This window comes from Coregonus clupeaformis, unplaced genomic scaffold, assembly GCF_020615455.1.
Source record: "Coregonus clupeaformis isolate EN_2021a unplaced genomic scaffold, ASM2061545v1 scaf0388, whole genome shotgun sequence".
Lineage (NCBI taxonomy): Eukaryota > Metazoa > Chordata > Actinopteri > Salmoniformes > Salmonidae > Coregonus > Coregonus clupeaformis.
In genome coordinates, this window is record NW_025533843.1 from 223,189 (window position 1) to 247,418 (window position 24,230).

Sequence of the window (24,230 nt, forward strand, 5' to 3'; positions counted from 1 at the left end):
ATACCACCACAAACATGTAAGTTACTCTAGATTATAGAATACCACCACAAACATGTGAGTTACTCTAGATTATAGAATACCACCACAAACATGTGTGAGTTACTCTAGATTATAGAATACCACCGCAAACATGTGAGTTACTCTAGATTATAGAATACCACCACAAACATGTGAGTTACTCTAGATTATAGAATACCACCACAAACATGTGTGAGTTACTCTAGATTATAGAATACCACCACAAACATGTGTGAATTGCTCTAGATTATAGAATACCATCACAAACGTGTGAGTTACTCTAGATTATAGAATACCATCACAAACGTGTGAGTTACTCTAGATTATAGAATACCACCACGAATATGTGTGAGTTACTCTAGATTATAGAATACCACCACAAACATGTGAGTTACTCTAGATTATAGAATACCACCACAAACATGTGTGAGTTACTCTAGATTATAGAATACCACCACAAACATGTGAGTTACTCTAGATTATAGAATACCACCACAAACATGTGAGCTACTCTAGATTATAGAATACCACCACAAACGTGTGTGAGTTACTCTAGATTATAGAATACCATCACAAACGTGTGTGAGTTACTCTAGATTATAGAATACCACCACAAACATGTGTGAGCTACTCTAGATTATAGAATACCACCACAAACATGTGAGTTACTCTAGATTATAGAATACCACCACAAACATGTGAGTTACTCTAGATTATAGAATACCACCACAAACATGTGTGAGTTACTCTAGATTATAGAATACCACCACAAACACGTGTGAGTTACTCTAGATTATAGAATACCACCACAAACGTGTGTGAGTTACTCTAGATTATAGAATACCATCACAAACGTGTGTGAGTTACTCTAGATTATAGAATACCATCACAAACGTGTGTGAGTTACTCTAGATTATAGAATACCACCACAAACGTGTGAGCTACTCTAGATTATAGAATACCACCACAAACAGTGTGAGTTACTCTAGATTATAGAATACCACCACAAACATGTGTGAGTTACTCTAGATTATAGAATACCACCACAAACATGTGAAGTTACTCTAGATTATAGAATACCACCACAAACAGTGTGAGTTACTCTAGATTATAGAATACCACCACAAACATGTGAGTTACTCTAGATTATAGAATACCACCACAAACATGTGAGTTACTCTAGATTATAGAATACCACCACAAACATGTGTGAGTTACTCTAGATTATAGAATACCACCACAAACATGTGTGAGTTACTCTAGATTATAGAATACCACCACAAACGTGTGAACTGCTCTAGATTATAGAATACCATCACAAACGTGTGAGTTACTCTAGATTATAGAATACCATCACAAACGTGTGAGTTACTCTAGATTATAGAATACCACCACAAACATGTGTGAGCTACTCTAGATTATAGAATACCACCACAAACATGTGTGAGTTACTCTAGATTATAGAATACCACCACAAACATGTGTGAGTTACTCTAGATTATAGAATACCACCACAAACATGTGAGTTACTCTAGATTATAGAATACCACCACAAACACGTGTGAGTTACTCTAGATTATAGAATACCACCACAAACACGTGTGAGTTACTCTAGATTATAGAATACCATCACAAACGTGTGTGAGTTACTCTAGATTATAGAATACCATCACAAACGTGTGTGAGTTACTCTAGATTATAGAATACCACCACAAACATTTGTGAGCTACTCTAGATTATAGAATACCACCGCAAACATGTGAGTTACTCTAGATTATAGAATACCACCACAAACATGTGTGAGTTACTCTAGATTATAGAATACCACCACAAACATGTAAGTTACTCTAGATTATAGAATACCACCACAAACATGTGAGTTACTCTAGATTATAGAATACCACCACAAACATGTGTGAGTTACTCTAGATTATAGAATACCACCGCAAACATGTGTGAGTTACTCTAGATTATAGAATACCACCACAAACATGTGAGTTACTCTAGATTATAGAATACCACCACAAACATGTGTGAGTTACTCTAGATTATAGAATACCACCACAAACATGTGTGAACTGCTCTAGATTATAGAATACCATCACAAACGTGTGAGTTACTCTAGATTATAGAATACCATCACAAACGTGTGTGAGTTACTTTAGATTATAGAATACCACCACAAACATGTGTGAGCTACTCTAGATTATAGAATACCACCACAAACATGTGAGTTACTCTAGATTATAGAATACCACCACAAACACGTGTGAGTTACTCTAGATTATAGAATACCACCACAAACACGTGTGAGTTACTCTAGATTATAGAATACCACCACAAACATGTGAGTTACTCTAGATTATAGAATACCACCACAAACATGTGTGAGTTACTCTAGATTATAGAATACCACCACAAACATGTGTGAGCTACTCTAGATTATAGAATACCACCACAAACATGTGTGAGTTACTCTAGATTATAGAATACCACCACAAACATGTGTGAGTTACTCTAGATTATAGAATACCACCACAAACATGTGTGAGTTACTCTAGATTATAGAATACCACCACAAACATGTGTGAGTTACTCTAGATTATAGAATACCACCACAAACAGTGTGAGTTACTCTAGATTATAGAATACCACCACAAACGTGTGAGTTACTCTAGATTATAGAATACCACCACAAACATGTGAGTTACTCTAGATTATAGAATACCACCACAAACATGTGAGTTACTCTAGATTATAGAATACCACCACAAACATGTGTGAGCTACTCTAGATTATAGAATACCACCACAAACATGTGTGAGTTACTCTAGATTATAGAATACCACCACAAACATGTGTGAGTTACTCTAGATTATAGAATACCACCACAAACACGTGTGAGTTACTCTAGATTATAGAATACCACCACAAACATGTGTGAGTTACTCTAGATTATAGAATACCATCACAAACGTGTGTGAGTTACTCTAGATTATAGAATACCACCACAAACATGTGTGAGTTACTCTAGATTATAGAATACCACCACAAACATGTGAGTTACTCTAGATTATAGAATACCACCACAAACATGTGAGTTACTCTAGATTATAGAATACCACCACAAACATGTGTGAGTTACTCTAGATTATAGAATACCACCACAAACATGTGTGAGCTACTCTAGATTATAGAATACCACCACAAACATGTGAGTTACTCTAGATTATAGAATACCACCACAAACATGTGAGTTACTCTAGATTATAGAATACCACCACAAACATGTGTGAGTTACTCTAGATTATAGAATACCACCACAAACATGTGTGAGCTACTCTAGATTATAGAATACCACCACAAACATGTGTGAGCTACTCTAGATTATAGAATACCACCACAAACATGTGTGAGTTACTCTAGATTATAGAATACCACCACAAACATGTGAGTTACTCTAGATTATAGAATACCACCACAAACATGTGTGAGTTACTCTAGATTATAGAATACCACCACAAACATGTGTGAGTTACTCTAGATTATAGAATACCACCACAAACATGTGAGTTACTCTAGATTATAGAATACCACCACAAACATGTGAGTTACTCTAGATTATAGAATACCACCACAAACATGTGTGAGTTACTCTAGATTATAGAATACCACCACAAACATGTGTGAGTTACTCTAGATTATAGAATACCACCACAAACGTGTGAGTTACTCTAGATTATAGAATACCACCACAAACGTGTGAGTTACTCTAGATTATAGAATACCACCACAAACATGTGAGTTACTCTAGATTATAGAATACCACCACAAACATGTGAGTTATTCTAGATTATAGAATACCACCACAAACATGTGTGAGCTACTCTAGATTATAGAATACCACCACAAACATGTGTGAGCTACTCTAGATTATAGAATACCACCACAAACATGTGTGAGCTACTCTAGATTATAGAATACCACCACAAACATGTGTGAGTTACTCTAGATTATAGAATACCATCACAAACGTGTGTGAGTTACTCTAGATTATAGAATACCATCACAAACGTGTGTGAGTTACTCTAGATTATAGAATACCACCACAAACATGTGTGAGCTACTCTAGATTATAGAATACCACCGCAAACATGTGAGTTACTCTAGATTATAGAATACCACCACAAACATGTGAGTTACTCTAGATTATAGAATACCACCACAAACATGTGTGAGTTACTCTAGATTATAGAATACCACCACAAACATGTGTGAGCTACTCTAGATTATAGAATACCACCGCAAAAATGTGAGTTACTCTAGATTATAGAATACCACCACAAACATGTGAGTTACTCTAGATTATAGAATACCACCACAAACATGTGAGTTATTCTAGATTATAGAATACCACCACAAACATGTGTGAGCTACTCTAGATTATAGAATACCACCACAAACATGTGTGAGCTACTCTAGATTATAGAATACCACCACAAACACGTGTGAGTTACTCTAGATTATAGAATACCATCACAAACGTGTGTGAGTTACTCTAGATTATAGAATACCATCACAAACGTGTGTGAGTTACTCTAGATTATAGAATACCACCACAAACATGTGTGAGCTACTCTAGATTATAGAATACCACCACAAACACGTGTGAGTTACTCTAGATTATAGAATACCACCACAAACATGTGAGTTACTCTAGATTATAGAATACCACCACAAACATGTGTGAGTTACTCTAGATTATAGAATACCACCACAAACATGTGTGAGTTACTCTAGATTATAGAATACCACCACAAACATGTGAGTTACTCTAGATTATAGAATACCACCACAAACATGTGAGTTACTCTAGATTATAGAATACCACCACAAACATGTGAGTTACTCTAGATTATAGAATACCACCACAAACATTGTGAGCTACTCTAGATTATAGAATACCACCACAAACATGTGTGAGCTACTCTAGATTATAGAATACCACCACAAACATGTGTGAGTTACTCTAGATTATAGAATACCACCACAAACATGTGTGAGTTACTCTAGATTATAGAATACCATCACAAACGTGTGTGAGTTACTCTAGATTATAGAATACCATCACAAACGTGTGTGAGTTACTCTAGATTATAGAATACCACCACAAACATGTGAGCTACTCTAGATTATAGAATACCACCGCAAACATGTGAGTTACTCTAGATTATAGAATACCACCACAAACATGTGTGAGTTACTCTAGATTATAGAATACCACCACAAACATGTGAGTTACTCTAGATTATAGAATACCACCACAAACATGTGTGAGTTACTCTAGATTATAGAATACCACCGCAAACATGTGAGTTACTCTAGATTATAGAATACCACCACAAACATGTGAGTTACTCTAGATTATAGAATACCACCACAAACATGTGTGAGTTACTCTAGATTATAGAATACCACCACAAACATGTGTGAACTGCTCTAGATTATAGAATACCATCACAAACGTGTGAGTTACTCTAGATTATAGAATACCATCACAAACGTGTGAGTTACTCTAGATTATAGAATACCACCACGAATATGTGTGAGTTACTCTAGATTATAGAATACCACCACAAACATGTGAGTTACTCTAGATTATAGAATACCACCACAAACATGTGTGAGTTACTCTAGATTATAGAATACCACCACAAACATGTGAGTTACTCTAGATTATAGAATACCACCACAAACATGTGAGCTACTCTAGATTATAGAATACCACCACAAACATGTGTGAGTTACTCTAGATTATAGAATACCACCACAAACATGTGTGAGTTACTCTAGATTATAGAATACCACCACAAACATGTGAGTTACTCTAGATTATAGAATACCACCACGAACATGTGTGAGTTACTCTAGATTATAGAATACCACCACAAACATGTGAGTTACTCTAGATTATAGAATACCACCACAAACATGTGAGCTACTCTAGATTATATAATACCACCACAAACATGTGAGTTACTCTAGATTATAGAATACCACCACAAACATGTGTGAGTTACTCTAGATTATAGAATACCACCACAAACATGTGTGAGTTACTCTAGATCACGGAATACCATCACAAACATGTTTGAGTTACTCTAGATCACGGAACACCATCACAAACGTGTGATTTACTATAGATAACAGAATTCCATCACAAACGTGTGAGTTACTCTACATCACAGAATACCATCACAAGCGTGTGTGAGTTACTCTAGATTATAGAATACCATCACAAACATGTGTGAGCTACTCTAGATTATAGAATACCACCACAAACATGTGTGAGCTACTCTAGATTATAGAATACCACCACAAACATGTGTGAGCTACTCTAGATTATAGAATACCACCACAAACGTGTGAACTGCTCTAGATTATAGAATACATCACAAACATGTGAGTTACTCTGGATTATAGAATACCACCACAAACGTGTGAACTGCTCTAGATTATAGAATACCATCACAAACGTGTGAGTTACTCTAGATTATAGAATACCACCACAAACATGTGAGTTACTCTAGATTATAGAATACCATCACAAACATGTGTGAGTTACTCTAGATTATAGAATACCACCACAAACATGTGTGAGTTACTCTAGATTATAGAATACCACCACAAACATGTGTGAGCTACTCTAGATTATAGAATACCACCACAAACATGTGTGAGCTACTCTAGATTATAGAATACCACCACAAACATGTGTGAGTTACTCTAGATTATAGAATACTGTCACAAACACGTGTGAGTTACTCTAGATTATAGAATACCACCACAAACGTGTGAACTGCTCTAGATTATAGAATACATAACAAACGTGTGAGATACTCTAGATTATAGAATACCACCACAAACGTGTGAACTGCTCTAGATTATAGAATACCACCACAAACGTGAATTAATCTAGATTATAGAATACCACCACAAACATGTGTGAGCTACTCTAGATTATAGAATACCACCACAAACATGTGAGCTACTCTAGATTATAGAATACCACCACAAACATGTGTGAGCTACTCTAGATTATAGAATACCACCACAAACGTGTGTGAACTGCTCTAGATTATAGAATACCATCACAAACGTGTGAGTTACTCTAGATTATAGAATACCATCACAAACGTGTGAGTTACTCTAGATTATAGAATACCACCACGAACATGTGTGAGTTACTCTAGATTATAGAATACCACCACAAACATGTGAGTTACTCTAGATTATAGAATACCACCACAAACATGTGAGCTACTCTAGATTATAGAATACCACCACAAATATGTGAGTTACTCTAGATCCCTCAAACTCTGAAAGTTACTTGTTATAGAATACCCTCAAACATGTGGTGACTCAGATTATAGACCGGACACCAGGTGTGTGCTATCAGAACAGAAAATCGACAGGACATCGTAGAGAGTTGAACCTGCTCTAGATTATAGAATACCACCACAAACATGTGTGAGCTACTCTAGATTATAGAATACCACCACAAACATGTGTGAGTTACTCTAGATTATAGAATACCACCACAAACATGTGTGAGCTACTCTAGATTATAGAATACCACCACAAACATGTGTGAGTTACTCTAGATTATAGAATACCACCACAAACGTGTGAGTTACTCTAGATTATAGAATACCACCACAAACATGTGAGTTACTCTAGATTATAGAATACCACCACAAACATGTGTGAGCTACTCTAGATTATAGAATACCACCACAAACATGTGTGAGTTACTCTAGATTATAGAATACCACCACAAACATGTGTGAGTTACTCTAGATTATAGAATACCACCACAAACATGTGTGAGTTACTCTAGATTATAGAATACCACCACAAACATGTGTGAGCTACTCTAGATTATAGAATACCACCACAAACATGTGTGAGTTACTCTAGATTATAGAATACCACCACAAACATGTGTGAGTTACTCTAGATTATAGAATACCACCACAAACGTGTGAGTTACTCTAGATTATAGAATACCACCACAAACATGTGTGAGTTACTCTAGATTATAGAATACCACCACAAACATGTGTGAGTTACTCTAGATTATAGAATACCACCACAAACATGTGTGAGTTACTCTAGATTATAGAATACCACCACAAACATGTGTGAGCTACTCTAGATTATAGAATACCACCACAAACATGTGTGAGTTACTCTAGATTACAGAACCTCGAACACACTGCATATGATACCATCCAAATCAGGGTGATTATAGAATACACAAAGGTGTGGTTATTATAATAGAACAAAACGAGCTATTAGAGTGTAAGAGAGCTCTAGATTATAGAATACCACCACAAACATGTGTGAGTTACTCTAGATTATAGAATACCACCACAAACATGTGTGAGTTACTCTAGATTATAGAATACCACCACAAACATGTGAGTTACTCTAGATTATAGAATACCACCACAAACATGTGTGAGTTACTCTAGATTATAGAATACCACCACAAACATGTGAGTTACTCTAGATTATAGAATACCACCACAAACATGTGAGCTACTCTAGATTATAGAATACCACCACAAACATGTGTGAGTTACTCTAGATTATAGAATACCACCACAAACATGTGTGAGCTACTCTAGATTATAGAATACCACCACAAACGTGTGAGTTACTCTAGATTATAGAATACCACCACAAACGTGTGAGTTACTCTAGATTATAGAATACCACCACAAACATGTGAGTTACTCTAGATTATAGAATACCACCACAAACATGTGTGAGTTACTCTAGATTATAGAATACCACCACAAACATGTGAGTTACTCTAGATTATAGAATACCACCACAAACATGTGTGAGTTACTCTAGATTATAGAATACCACCACAAACATGTGAGTTATTCTAGATTATAGAATACCACCACAAACATGTGTGAGCTACTCTAGATTATAGAATACCACCACAAACATGTGAGTTACTCTAGATTATAGAATACCACCACAAACACGTGTGAGTTACTCTAGATTATAGAATACCACCACAAACACGTGTGAGTTACTCTAGATTATAGAATACCATCACAAACGTGTGTGAGTTACTCTAGATTATAGAATACCATCACAAACGTGTGTGAGTTACTCTAGATTATAGAATACCACCACAAACATGTGTGAGCTACTCTAGATTATAGAATACCACCACAAACATGTGAGTTACTCTAGATTATAGAATACCACCACAAACATGTGTGAACTGCTCTAGATTATAGAATACCATCACAAACGTGTGAGTTACTCTAGATTATAGAATACCATCACAAACGTGTGAGTTACTCTAGATTATAGAATACCACCACGAACATGTGTGAGTTACTCTAGATTATAGAATACCACCACAAACATGTGAGCTACTCTAGATTATAGAATACCACCACAAACATGTGAGTTACTCTAGATTATAGAATACCACCACAAACATGTGTGAGTTACTCTAGATTATAGAATACCACCACAAACATGTGAGTTACTCTAGATTATAGAATACCACCACGAACATGTGTGAGTTACTCTAGATTATAGAATACTACCACAAACATGTGTGAGCTACTCTAGATTATAGAATACCACCACAAACATGTGAGCTACTCTAGATTATAGAATACCACCACAAACATGTGAGTTACTCTAGATTATAGAATACCACCACAAACATGTGTGAGTTACTCTAGATTATAGAATACCACCACAAACATGTGTGAGCTACTCTAGATTATAGAATACCACCACAAACATGTGAGTTACTCTAGATTATAGAATACCACCACAAACATGTGTGAACTGCTCTAGATTATAGAATACCATCACAAACGTGTGAGTTACTCTAGATTATAGAATACCATCACAAACGTGTGAGTTACTCTAGATTATAGAATACCACCACGAACATGTGTGAGTTACTCTAGATTATAGAATACCACCACAAACATGTGTGAGCTACTCTAGATTATAGAATACCACCACAAACATGTGAGTTACTCTAGATTATAGAATACCACCACAAACATGTGTGAGTTACTCTAGATTATAGAATACCACCACAAACATGTGAGTTACTCTAGATTATAGAATACCACCACAAACATGTGTGAGTTACTCTAGATTATAGAATACCACCACAAACATGTGAGTTACTCTAGATTATAGAATACCACCACAAACATGTGAGCTACTCTAGATTATAGAATACCACCACAAACATGTGAGTTACTCTAGATTATAGAATACCACCACAAACATGTGAGTTACTCTAGATTATAGAATACCACCACAAACATGTGTGAGCTACTCTAGATTATAGAATACCACCACAAACATGTGAGTTACTCTAGATTATAGAATACCACCACAAACACGTGTGAGTTACTCTAGATTATAGAATACCACCACAAACACGTGTGAGTTACTCTAGATTATAGAATACCATCACAAACGTGTGTGAGTTACTCTAGATTATAGAATACCATCACAAACATGTGTGAGTTACTCTAGATTATAGAATACCACCACAAACATGTGTGAGCTACTCTAGATTATAGAATACCACCGCAAACATGTGAGTTACTCTAGATTATAGAATACCACCACAAACATGTGTGAACTGCTCTAGATTATAGAATACCATCACAAACGTGTGTGAGTTACTCTAGATTATAGAATACCACCACAAACATGTGTGAGTTACTCTAGATTATAGAATACCACCACGAAACATGTGTGAGTTACTCTAGATTATAGAATACCACCACAAACATGTGAGCTACTCTAGATTATAGAATACCACCACAAACATGTGAGTTACTCTAGATTATAGAATACCACCACAAACATGTGTGAGTTACTCTAGATTATAGAATACCACCACAAACATGTGAGTTACTCTAGATTATAGAATACCACCACGAACATGTGTGAGTTACTCTAGATTATAGAATACCACCACAAACATGTGAGTTACTCTAGATTATAGAATACCACCACAAACATGTGAGCTACTCTAGATTATAGAATACCACCACAAACATGTGTGAGTTACTCTAGATTATAGAATACCACCACAAACATGTGAGTTACTCTAGATTATAGAATACCACCACAAACATGTGAGCTACTCTAGATTATAGAATACCACCACAAACATGTGAGTTACTCTAGATTATAGAATACCACCACAAACATGTGTGAGTTACTCTAGATTATAGAATACCACCACAAACATGTGTGAGCTACTCTAGATTATAGAATACCACCACAAACATGTGAGTTACTCTAGATTATAGAATACCACCACAAACATGTGTGAGCTGCTCTAGATTATAGAATACCATCACAAACGTGTGAGTTACTCTAGATTATAGAATACCATCACAAACGTGTGAGTTACTCTAGATTATAGAATACCACCACAAACATGTGTGAGTTACTCTAGATTATAGAATACCACCACAAACATGTGAGCTACTCTAGATTATAGAATACCACCACAAACATGTGAGTTACTCTAGATTATAGAATACCACCACAAACATGTGTGAGTTACTCTAGATTATAGAATACCACCACAAACATGTGAGTTACTCTAGATTATAGAATACCACCACAAACATGTGTGAGTTACTCTAGATTATAGAATACCACCACAAACATGTGAGCTACTCTAGATTATAGAATACCACCACAAACATGTGAGCTACTCTAGATTATAGAATACCACCACAAACATGTGAGTTACTCTAGATTATAGAATACCACCACAAACATGTGTGAGTTACTCTAGATTATAGAATACCACCACAAACATGTGTGAGCTACTCTAGATTATAGAATACCACCACAAACATGTGAGTTACTCTAGATTATAGAATACCATCACAAACGTGTGAGTTACTCTAGATTATAGAATACCACCACGAACATGTGTGAGTTACTCTAGATTATAGAATACCACCACAAACATGTGAGTTACTCTAGATTATAGAATACCACCACAAACATGTGAGTTACTCTAGATTATAGAATACCACCACAAACATGTGTGAGTTACTCTAGATTATAGAATACCACCACAAACATGTGAGTTACTCTAGATTATAGAATACCACCACGAACATGTGAGTTACTCTAGATTATAGAATACCACCACAAACATGTGAACTACTCTAGATTATAGAATACCACCACAAACATGTGAGTTACTCTAGATTATAGAATACCACCACAAACATGTGTGAGTTACTCTAGATTATAGAATACCACCACAAACATGTGTGAGCTACTCTAGATTATAGAATACCACCACAAACATGTGAGTTACTCTAGATTATAGAATACCACCACAAACACGTGTGAGTTACTCTAGATTATAGAATACCACCACAAACACGTGTGAGTTACTCTAGATTATAGAATACCATCACAAACGTGTGTGAGTTACTCTAGATTATAGAATACCACCACAAACATGTGAGTTACTCTAGATTATAGAATACCACCACAAACATGTGTGAGTTACTCTAGATTATAGAATACCACCACAAACGTGTGAGCTACTCTAGATTATAGAATACCACCACAAACATGTGAGTTACTCTAGATTATAGAATACCACCACAAACACGTGTGAGTTACTCTAGATTATAGAATACCACCACAAACACGTGTGAGTTACTCTAGATTATAGAATACCACCACAAACACGTGTGAGTTACTCTAGATTATAGAATACCACCACAAACATGTGTGAGTTACTCTAGATTATAGAATACCACCACAAACATGTGAGTTACTCTAGATTATAGAATACCACCACAAACACGTGTGAGTTACTCTAGATTATAGAATACCACCACAAACACGTGTGAGTTACTCTAGATTATAGAATACCATCACAAACGTGTGTGAGTTACTCTAGATTATAGAATACCATCACAAACGTGTGTGAGTTACTCTAGATTATAGAATACCACCGCAAACATGTGTGAGCTACTCTAGATTATAGAATACCACCGCAAACATGTGTGAGTTACTCTAGATTATAGAATACCACCACAAACATGTGTGAGTTACTCTAGATTATAGAATACCACCACAAACATGTGAGTTACTCTAGATTATAGAATACCACCACAAACATGTGAGTTACTCTAGGTCACACTTGATCACAGAATACCATTGCAAACACTGGCGTTGAATCCAGACTACTGTTATTTGAGAGATGGGGGCAGGAGGGGACAGGAAACATAGGACATCACATAGGACATCACACCCTTCCACCAGGAGAATGGTCTCCTCCTACCAGCGGAACAAACAGCCAGGGGATTTAGCTGCTGTAGAAGAGGCTTGATGTGCACCAGTAGCCAGGCCCAGTGTTCTGTAATGAAGGACTGTAGTGTCGTGTCTAGCATCCAGCCAGTGTCAGAACAGTGAAGGAAAGTTGTTAATCTGACAGGCTAGGCAATGCCTCTATCACTGCTCCCGTGTAGTTGGTTAGAGATGGTTATCCATAACCCTCCTCTTGGCGCCCTGCCTTCCAGCCTTCCATGGAAAACAATTCTGGGACTGATGGAACAAGACTGTCCCTGTCCTTCCTTTCCCAGAATTCCAGCAGAGATAACTCATCCATTCCTTGGGTGTGTTCCAGGACCACTTCCTCCCTGTCTTCCTCCCAGGACCTCTATCTCCCTGCCTCTCCTCCCCAGAGATGGACACCAGAATGCTGAGTATATCCTAGGAGTCATAGGCTTTAGTCTTCCCTAACCACAGATCTAGGATCAGTTTACCCTACCCCAGTCCCAACCTTAACCATCAGCTGGATGACAAAAGATATCTGGGGAAGGGGCAACTTCCACCATCGTCTATGGCAGGTTACTTTATTTATTTTACTCACTCTACCCCTCCACCCTCTCTGTCTGCCCTACCAACCCCCCTCTACCCCCTCCACCCTCTCTGTCTGCCCTACCAACCCCCTCTACCCCCTCCACCTTCTCTGTCTGCCCTACCAACCCCCTCTACCCCCTCCACCTTCTCTGTCTGCCCTACCAACCCCCTCTACCCCCTCCACCCTCTCTGTCTGCCCTACCTACCCCCTCTACCCCCTCCACCCTCTGTCTGCCCTACCTACCCCCTCCACCTTCTCTGTCTGCCCTACCAACCCCCTCTACCCCTCCACCCTCTCTGTCTGCCCTACCTACCCCCTCCACCCTCTCTGTCTGCCCTACCTACCCCCTCCACCCTCTCTGTCTGCCCTACCAACCTCCTCTACCCCTCCACCTTATCTGTCTGCCCTACCAACCCCCTCTACCCCTCCACCTTATCTGTCTGCCCTACCAACCCCCTCTACCCCCTCCACCTTCTCTGTCTGCCCTACCAACCCCCTCTACCCCCTCCACCCTCTCCGTCTGCCCTACCAACCCCCTCTACCCCTCCACCCTCTCCGTCTGCCCTACCAACCCCCTCTACCCCCTCCACCCTCTCTGTCTGCCCTACCTACCCCCTCCACCCTCTCTGTCTGCCCTACCTCCCCCCTTCACCTTCTCTGTCTGCCCTACCAACCCCCTCTACCCCCTCCACCTTCTCTGTCTGCCCTACCAACCCCCTCTACCCTATCCACCTTCTCTGTCTGCCCTACCAACCCCCTCTACCCCCTCCACCCTCTCTGTCTGCCCTACCAACCCCCTCTACCCCCTCCACCCTCTCTGTCTGCCCTACTAACCCCCTCTACCCCCTCCACCCTCTCTGTCTGCCCTACTAACCCCCTCTACCCCCTCCACCCTCTCTGTCTGCCCTACCAACCCCCTCTACCCCCTCCACCCTCTCTGTCTGCCCTACCAACCCCCTCTACCCCTCCACCCTCTCTGTCTGCCCTACCTACCCCCTCCACCCTCTCTGTCTGCCCTACTAACCCCCTCTACCCCCTCCACCCTCTCTGTCTGCCCTACCAACCCCCTCTACCCCTCCACCCTCTCTGTCTGAAAACCCAGCCCCTCTCCACCCCCCAAACCAACCGCTGCCCCTCAGGAGATCAGCCAGCCCAGAGCAGAGCAGGAAATATGGAAGTGTCTAATTCAGGCCACTTACAGGAAACAGGAAACTATTTCCACTCAGCAGATTTAGTAAGTCAAACTCTCCCGGGAGTAGGTGGGGAGGCGGGTGGCAATATATTAGTCTGAAAAAATGGACATGGATTCTATTCGTTTACATTTTAGTCATTTAGCAGACACTCTTATCCAGAGCGACTTACAGTTAGTGCATACATTTATATTTTTCATACTGGCCCCCCGTGGGATACGAACCCACAACCCTGGCGTAGCAAACGCCATGCTCTACCAACTGAGCTACATCCCTGCCGGCCATTCCCTCCCCTACCCTGGACGACGCTGGGCCAATTGTGCGCCGCCCCATGGGTCTCCCGGTCGCGGCCGGGAGACCACTGCGCCACTCGGGAGGCTATTCGTTTTATGTACATGGATTCTATTCGTTTAATTTTTTGTTTCTTTGGGGGGGGGGGGTGGATCAGCTTGAATAATGCAGATAGATTCTAACTTCCATCAATGTAATTATCTGCATCACTTCCAATCCCCCATATGTTTTTTTTCTCGCAAATATATATAAACGTGTATATATATATATATATATATATAAACATACATACATATAGTTGAAGTGGGAAGTTTACATACACCTTAGCCAAATACATTTAAACTGTATTTTATACATGATTGTGATGTGTCCTCAGGGGCCAGGGATCAGATTTACACAACCAAGGGTGGAGGTCGCACCGAATTAGTCAACATCTTTTGATGACAATTCTACAGATGAAACACTGGAAATAGTCAAACGTAACGGTAAACTTGTAAAGCGTTGGTATGTGTCCTGTGTGTCCCCAGAGGCCAGACGCCGGCGGAATCAGACTATCAGCTGTTGGAGATCGCCCTGCGGTTGGAGATGTACGGAGTCAGACTGCACCCTGCTAAGGACCGAGAGGGGATCCAGCTCAGTCTGGCTGTGTCCCATATCGGGGTGCTGGTGTTTCAGGTACCTCAGGGTTATATATATATCCACCAGACATTTAACCACCAGGGACATGGGAGTAACGCTGTCCTTAGGATACCTCAGGGTTATATATATATATATACACCAGACATTTAACCACCAGGGACATGGGAGTAATGCTGTCGTTAGGAGACCTCAGGGTTATATATATATATATGCACCAGACATTTAACCACCAGGGACATGGGAGTAATGCTGTCCTTAGGAGACCTCAGGGTTATATATATATATATGCACCAGACATTTAACCACCAGGGACATGGGAGTAACGCTGTCCTTAGGAGACCTCAGGGTTATATATATATATATGCACCAGACATTTAACCACCAGGGACATGGGAGTAATGCTGTCCTTAGGAGACCTCAGGGTTATATATATATATGCACCAGACATTTAACCACCAGGGACATGGGAGTAATGCTGTCCTTAGGAGACCTCAGGGTTATATATATATATGCACCAGACATTTAACCACCAGGGACATGGGAGTAACGCTGTCGTTAGGAGACCTCGGGGTTATATATATATATATGCACCAGACATTTAACCACCAGGGACATGGGAGTAATGCTGTCCTTAGGAGACCTCAGGGTTATATATATATATATATATATATATATATATATGCACCAGATATTTAACCACCAGGGACATGGGAGTAACGCTGTCCTTAGGATACCTCAGGGTTATATATATATATATCCACCAGATATTTAACCACCAGGGACATGGGAGTAATGCTGTCCTTAGGATACCTCAGGGTTATATATATATATGCACCAGACATTTAACCACCAGGGACATGGGAGTAACGCTGTCGTTAGGAGACCTCGGGGTTATATATATATATATGCACCAGACATTTAACCACCAGGGACATGGGAGTAATGCTGTCCTTAGGAGACCTCAGGGTTATATATATATATATATATGCACCAGATATTTAACCACCAGGGACATGGGAGTAACGCTGTCCTTAGGATACCTCAGGGTTATATATATATATATACCAGACATTTAACCACCAGGGACATGGGAGTAATGCTGTCCTTAGGAGACCTCAGGGTTATATATATATATATACACCAGACATTTAACCACCAGGGACATGGGAGTAATGCTGTCCTTAGGAGACCTCAGGGTTATATATATATATATGCACCAGACATTTAACCACCAGGGACATGGGAGTAATGCTGTCGTTAGGATACCTCAGGGTTATATATATATATGCACCAGATATTTAACCACCAGGGACATGGGAGTAATGCTGTCCTTAGGAGACCTCAGGGTTATATATATATATGCACCAGATATTTAACCACCAGGGACATGGGAGTAATGCTGTCGTTAGGATACCTCAGGGTTATATATATATATGCACCAGATATTTAACCACCAGGGACATGGGAGTAATGCTGTCGTTAGGATACCTCAGGGTTATATATATATATGCACCAGATATTTAACCACCAGGGACATGGGAGTAATGCTGTCCTTAGGAGACCTCAGGGTTATATATATATATGCACCAGATATTTAACCACCAGGGACATGGGAGTAATGCTGTCCTTAGGATACCTCAGGGTTATATATATATATGCACCAGATAGTTAACCACCAGGGACATGGGAGTAATGCTGTCCTTAGGAGACCTCAGGGTTATATATATATATATATACACCAGACATTTAACCACCAGGGACATGGGAGTAATGCTGTCCTTAGGAGACCTCAGGGTTATATATATATATATATGCACCAGACATTTAACCACCAGGGACATGGGAGTAATGCTGTCCTTAGGAGACCTCAGGGTTATATATATATATATGCACCAGACATTTAACCACCAGGGACATGGGAGTAATGCTGTCGTTAGGATACCTCAGGGTTATATATATATATGCACCAGATATTTAACCACCAGGGACATGGGAGTAATGCTGTCCTTAGGAGACCTCAGGGTTATATATATATATGCACCAGACATTTAACCACCAGGGACATGGGAGTAATGCTGTCCTTAGGAGACCTCGGGGTTATATATATATATATGCACCAGATATTTAACCACCAGGGACATGGGAGTAATGCTGTCCTTAGGAGACCTCAGGGTTATATATATATGCACCAGACATTTAACCACCAGGGACATGGGAGTAATGCTGTCCTTAGGATACCTCAGGGTTATATATATATATATGCACCAGACATTTAACCACCAGGGACATGGGAGTAATGCTGTCGTTAGGAGACCTCAGGGTTATATATATATATATGCACCAGACATTTAACCACCAGGGACATGGGAGTAATGCTGTCCTTAGGATACCTCAGGGTTATATATATATATATGCACCAGACATTTAACCACCAGGGACATGGGAGTAATGCTGTCCTTAGGAGACCTCAGGGTTATATATATATATATGCACCAGACATTTAACCACCAGGGACATGGGAGTAATGCTGTCCTTAGGAGACCTCAGGGTTATATATATATGCACCAGACATTTAACCACCAGGGACATGGGAGTAATGCTGTCGTTAGGAGACCTCGGGGTTATATATATATATATCCACCAGACATTTAACCACCAGGGACATGGGAGTAATGCTGTCGTTAGGAGACCTCAGGGTTATATATATATATATACACCAGACATTTAACCACCAGGGACATGGGAGTAACGCTGTCCTTAGGAGACCTCAGGGTTATATATATATATATGCACCAGACATTTAACCACCAGGGACATGGGAGTAATGCTGTCCTTAGGAGACCTCAGGGTTATATATATATATATGCACCAGACATTTAACCACCAGGGACATGGGAGTAACGCTGTCCTTAGGATACCTCAGGGTTATATATATATGCACCAGATATTTAACCACCAGGGACATGGGAGTAATGCTGTCGTTAGGATACCTCAGGGTTATATATATATGCACCAGACATTTAACCACCAGGGACATGGGAGTAATGCTGTCCTTAGGAGACCTCAGGGTTATATATATATATATCCACCAGACATTTAACCACCAGGGACATGGGAGTAACGCTGTCGTTAGGAGACCTCAGGGTTATATATATATATATGCACCAGACATTTAACCACCAGGGACATGGGAGTAATGCTGTCCTTAGGAGACCTCAGGGTTATATATATATATATGCACCAGACATTTAACCACCAGGGACATGGGAGTAATGCTGTCGTTAGGAGACCTGGGTTATATATATATATATATGCACCAGACATTTAACCACCAGGGACATGGGAGTAATGCTGTCGTGAGGATACCTCAGGGTTATATATATATATATCCACCAGACATTTAACCACCAGGGACATGGGAGTAACGCTGTCCTTAGGATACCTCAGGGTTATATATATATGCACCAGATATAACCACCAGGGACATGGGAGTAATGCTGTCCTTAGGAGACCTCAGGGTTATATATATATATATCCACCAGATATTTAACCACCAGGGACATGGGAGTAATGCTGTCCTTAGGAGACCTCAGGGTTATATATATATATATGCACCAGACATTTAACCACCAGGGACATGGGAGTAACGCTGTCCTTAGGATACCTCAGGGTTATATATATATGCACCAGACATTTAACCACCAGGGACATGGGAGTAACGCTGTCCTTAGGAGACCTCAGGGTTATATATATATATATGCACCAGACATTTAACCACCAGGGACATGGGAGTAACGCTGTCCTTAGGATACCTCAGGGTTATATATATATATATGCACCAGATATTTAACCACCAGGGACATGGGAGTAATGCTGTCGTTAGGATACCTCAGGGTTATATATATATGCACCAGATATTTAACCACCAGGGACATGGGAGTAATGCTGTCGTTAGGAGACCTCGGGGTTATATATATATGCACCAGACATTTAACCACCAGGGACATGGGAGTAACGCTGTCCTTAGGAGACCTCAGGGTTATATATATATGCACCAGACATTTAACCACCAGGGACATGGGAGTAATGCTGTCCTTAGGAGACCTCAGGGTTATATATATATATATGCACCAGACATTTAACCACCAGGGACATGGGAGTAATGCTGTCGTTAGGATACCTCAGGGTTATATATATATGCACCAGACATTTAACCACCAGGGACATGGGAGTAATGCTGTCGTTAGGATACCTCAGGGTTATATGTATATATATGCACCAGACATTTAACCACCAGGGACATGGGAGTAATGCTGTCGTTAGGAGACCTCAGGGTTATATATATATATATGCACCAGACATTTAACCACCAGGGACATGGGAGTAATGCTGTCCTTAGGAGACCTCAGGGTTATATATATATGCACCAGACATTTAACCACCAGGGACATGGGAGTAATGCTGTCGTTAGGAGACCTCGGGGTTATATATATATGCACCAGACATTTAACCACCAGGGACATGGGAGTAACGCTGTCCTTAGGAGACCTCAGGGTTATATATATATATATGCACCAGACATTTAACCACCAGGGACATGGGAGTAACGCTGTCGTTAGGATACCTCAGGGTTATATATATATATATATGCACCAGACATTTAACCACCAGGGACATGGGAGTAACGCTGTCGTTAGGATACCTCAGGGTTATATATATATATATATGCACCAGACATTTAACCACCAGGGACATGGGAGTAATGCTGTCGTTAGGAGACCTCAGGGTTATATATATATATATGCACCAGACATTTAACCACCAGGGACATGGGAGTAATGCTGTCCTTAGGATACCTCAGGGTTATATATATATGCACCAGACATTTAACCACCAGGGACATGGGAGTAACGCTGTCCTTAGGAGACCTCAGGGTTATATATATATATATGCACCAGACATTTAACCACCAGGGACATGGGAGTAACGCTGTCGTTAGGATACCTCAGGGTTATATATATATGCACCAGACATTTTAACCACCAGGGACATGGGAGTAACGCTGTCCTTAGGAGACCTCAGGGTTTATATATATATATATGCACCAGATATTTAACCACCAGGGACATGGGAGTAACGCTGTCGTTAGGATACCTCAGGGTTATATATATATGCACCAGACATTTAACCACCAGGGACATGGGAGTAACGCTGTCCTTAGGAGACCTCAGGGTTATATATATATATATGCACCAGACATTTAACCACCAGGGACATGGGAGTAATGCTGTCGTTAGGAGACCTCAGGGTTATATATATATGCACCAGACATTTAACCACCAGGGACATGGGAGTAACGCTGTCGTTAGGATACCTCAGGGTTATATATATATATATGCACCAGACATTTAACCACCAGGGACATGGGAGTAATGCTGTCGTTAGGATACCTCAGGGTTATATATATATGCACCAGATATTTAACCACCAGGGACATGGGAGTAACGCTGTCCTTAGGAGACCTCAGGGTTATATATATATGCACCAGATATTTAACCACCAGGGACATGGGAGTAATGCTGTCCTTAGGAGACCTCAGGGTTATATATATATATATCCACCAGACATTTAACCACCAGGGACATGGGAGTAACGCTGTCCTTAGGATACCTCAGGGTTATATATATATGCACCAGATATTTAACCACCAGGGACATGGGAGTAACGCTGTCCTTAGGAGACCTCAGGGTTATATATATATATATGCACCAGATATTTAACCACCAGGGACATGGGAGTAACGCTGTCGTTAGGAGACCTCAGGGTTATATATATATATATGCACCAGATATTTAACCACCAGGGACATGGGAGTAACGCTGTCCTTAGGATACCTCAGGGTTATATATATATATCCACCAGACATTTAACCACCAGGGACATGGGAGTAATGCTGTCCTTAGGAGACCTCAGGGTTATATATATATATATACACCAGACATTTAACCACCAGGGACATGGGAGTAATGCTGTCGTTAGGATACCTCAGGGTTATATATATATATATACACCAGACATTTAACCACCAGGGACATGGGAGTAATGCTGTCCTTAGGAGACCTCAGGGTTATATATATATATATGCACCAGACATTTAACCACCAGGGACATGGGAGTAACGCTGTCCTTAGGAGACCTCAGGGTTATATATATATATATGCACCAGACATTTAACCACCAGGGACATGGGAGTAACGCTGTCCTTAGGAGACCTCAGGGTTATATATATATATATGCACCAGACATTTAACCACCAGGGACATGGGAGTAATGCTGTCGTTAGGAGACCTCAGGGTTATATATATATATATGCACCAGATATTTAACCACCAGGGACATGGGAGTAATGCTGTCCTTAGGAGACCTCAGGGTTATATATATATATATCCACCAGACATTTAACCACCAGGGACATGGGAGGAATGCTGTCGTTAGGAGACCTCAGGGTTATATATATATATATGCACCAGATATTTAACCACCAGGGACATGGGAGTAACGCTGTCCTTAGGAGACCTCAGGGTTATATATATATGCACCAGACATTTAACCACCAGGGACATGGGAGTAACGCTGTCCTTAGGAGACCTCAGGGTTATATATATATATATCCACCAGACATTTAACCACCAGGGACATGGGAGTAACGCTGTCGTTAGGATACCTCAGGGTTATATATATATGCACCAGATATTTAACCACCAGGGACATGGGAGTAATGCTGTCGTTAGGAGACCTCAGGGTTATATATTATATATGCACCAGACATTTAACCACCAGGGACATGGGAGTAATGCTGTCGTTAGGATACCTCAGGGTTATATATATATATATGCACCAGATATTTAACCACCAGGGACATGGGAGTAACGCTGTCGTGAGGATACCTCAGGGTTATATATATATGCACCAGACATTTAACCACCAGGGACATGGGAGTAACGCTGTCCTTAGGATACCTCAGGGTTATATATATATATGCACCAGACATTTAACCACCAGGGACATGGGAGTAATGCTGTCGTTAGGATACCTCAGGGTTATATATATATATATCCACCAGACATTTAACCACCAGGGACATGGGAGTAATGCTGTCCTTAGGAGACTTCAGGGTTATATATATATATATGCACCAGATATTTAACCACCAGGGACATGGGAGTAACGCTGTCGTTAGGAGACCTCAGGGTTATATATATATATATGCACCAGATATTTAACCACCAGGGACATGGGAGTAACGCTGTCGTGAGGATACCTCAGGGTTATATATATATATATGCACCAGACATTTAACCACCAGGGACATGGGAGTAATGCTGTCCTTAGGAGACCTCAGGGTTATATATATATATATGCACCAGACATTTAACCACCAGGGACATGGGAGTAATGCTGTCCTTAGGAGACCTCAGGGTTATATATATATATATGCACCAGATATTTAACCACCAGGGACATGGGAGTAATGCTGTCCTTAGGATACCTCAGGGTTATATATATATATATCCACCAGACATTTAACCACCAGGGACATGGGAGTAACGCTGTCGTTAGGATACCTCAGGGTTATATATATATGCACCAGATATTTAACCACCAGGGACATGGGAGTAATGCTGTCCTTAGGATACCTCAGGGTTATATATACAGTGGGGCAAAAAAGTATTTAGTCAGCCACCAATTGTGCAAGTTCTCCCACTTAAAAAGATGAGAGAGGCCTGTAATTTTCATCATAGGTACACGTCAACTATGACAGACAAATTGAGAAAAAAAATCCAGAAAATCCCATTGTAGGATTTTTTAATGAATTTATTTGCAAATTATGGTGGAAAATAAGTATTTGGTCACCTACAAACAAGCAAGATTTCTGGCTCTCACAGACCTGTAACTTCTTCTTTAAGAGGCTCCTCTGTCCTCCACTCGTTACCTGTATTAATGGCACCTGTTTGAACTTGTTATCAGTATAAAAGACACCTGTCCACTACCTCAAACAGTCATACTCCAAACTTCACAATGGCCAAGACCAAAGAGCTGTC

General features: G+C 40.0%; 1 protein-coding gene across 2 annotated transcripts in view; it reads left to right on the top strand.

The window, feature by feature from the left end:
* LOC121562294 (FERM, ARHGEF and pleckstrin domain-containing protein 1-like) overlaps positions 1-24,230 on the top strand; it is a 189,069-nt gene that overhangs the window by 43,527 nt on the left and 121,312 nt on the right. For both annotated transcript variants that reach the window (XM_045215187.1, XM_045215186.1), the window contains exon 8: positions 16,017-16,164. In XM_045215187.1, coding sequence (XP_045071122.1) covers positions 16,017-16,164 — 148 coding nt within the window. The remainder of the gene's footprint in view (positions 1-16,016; positions 16,165-24,230) is intronic.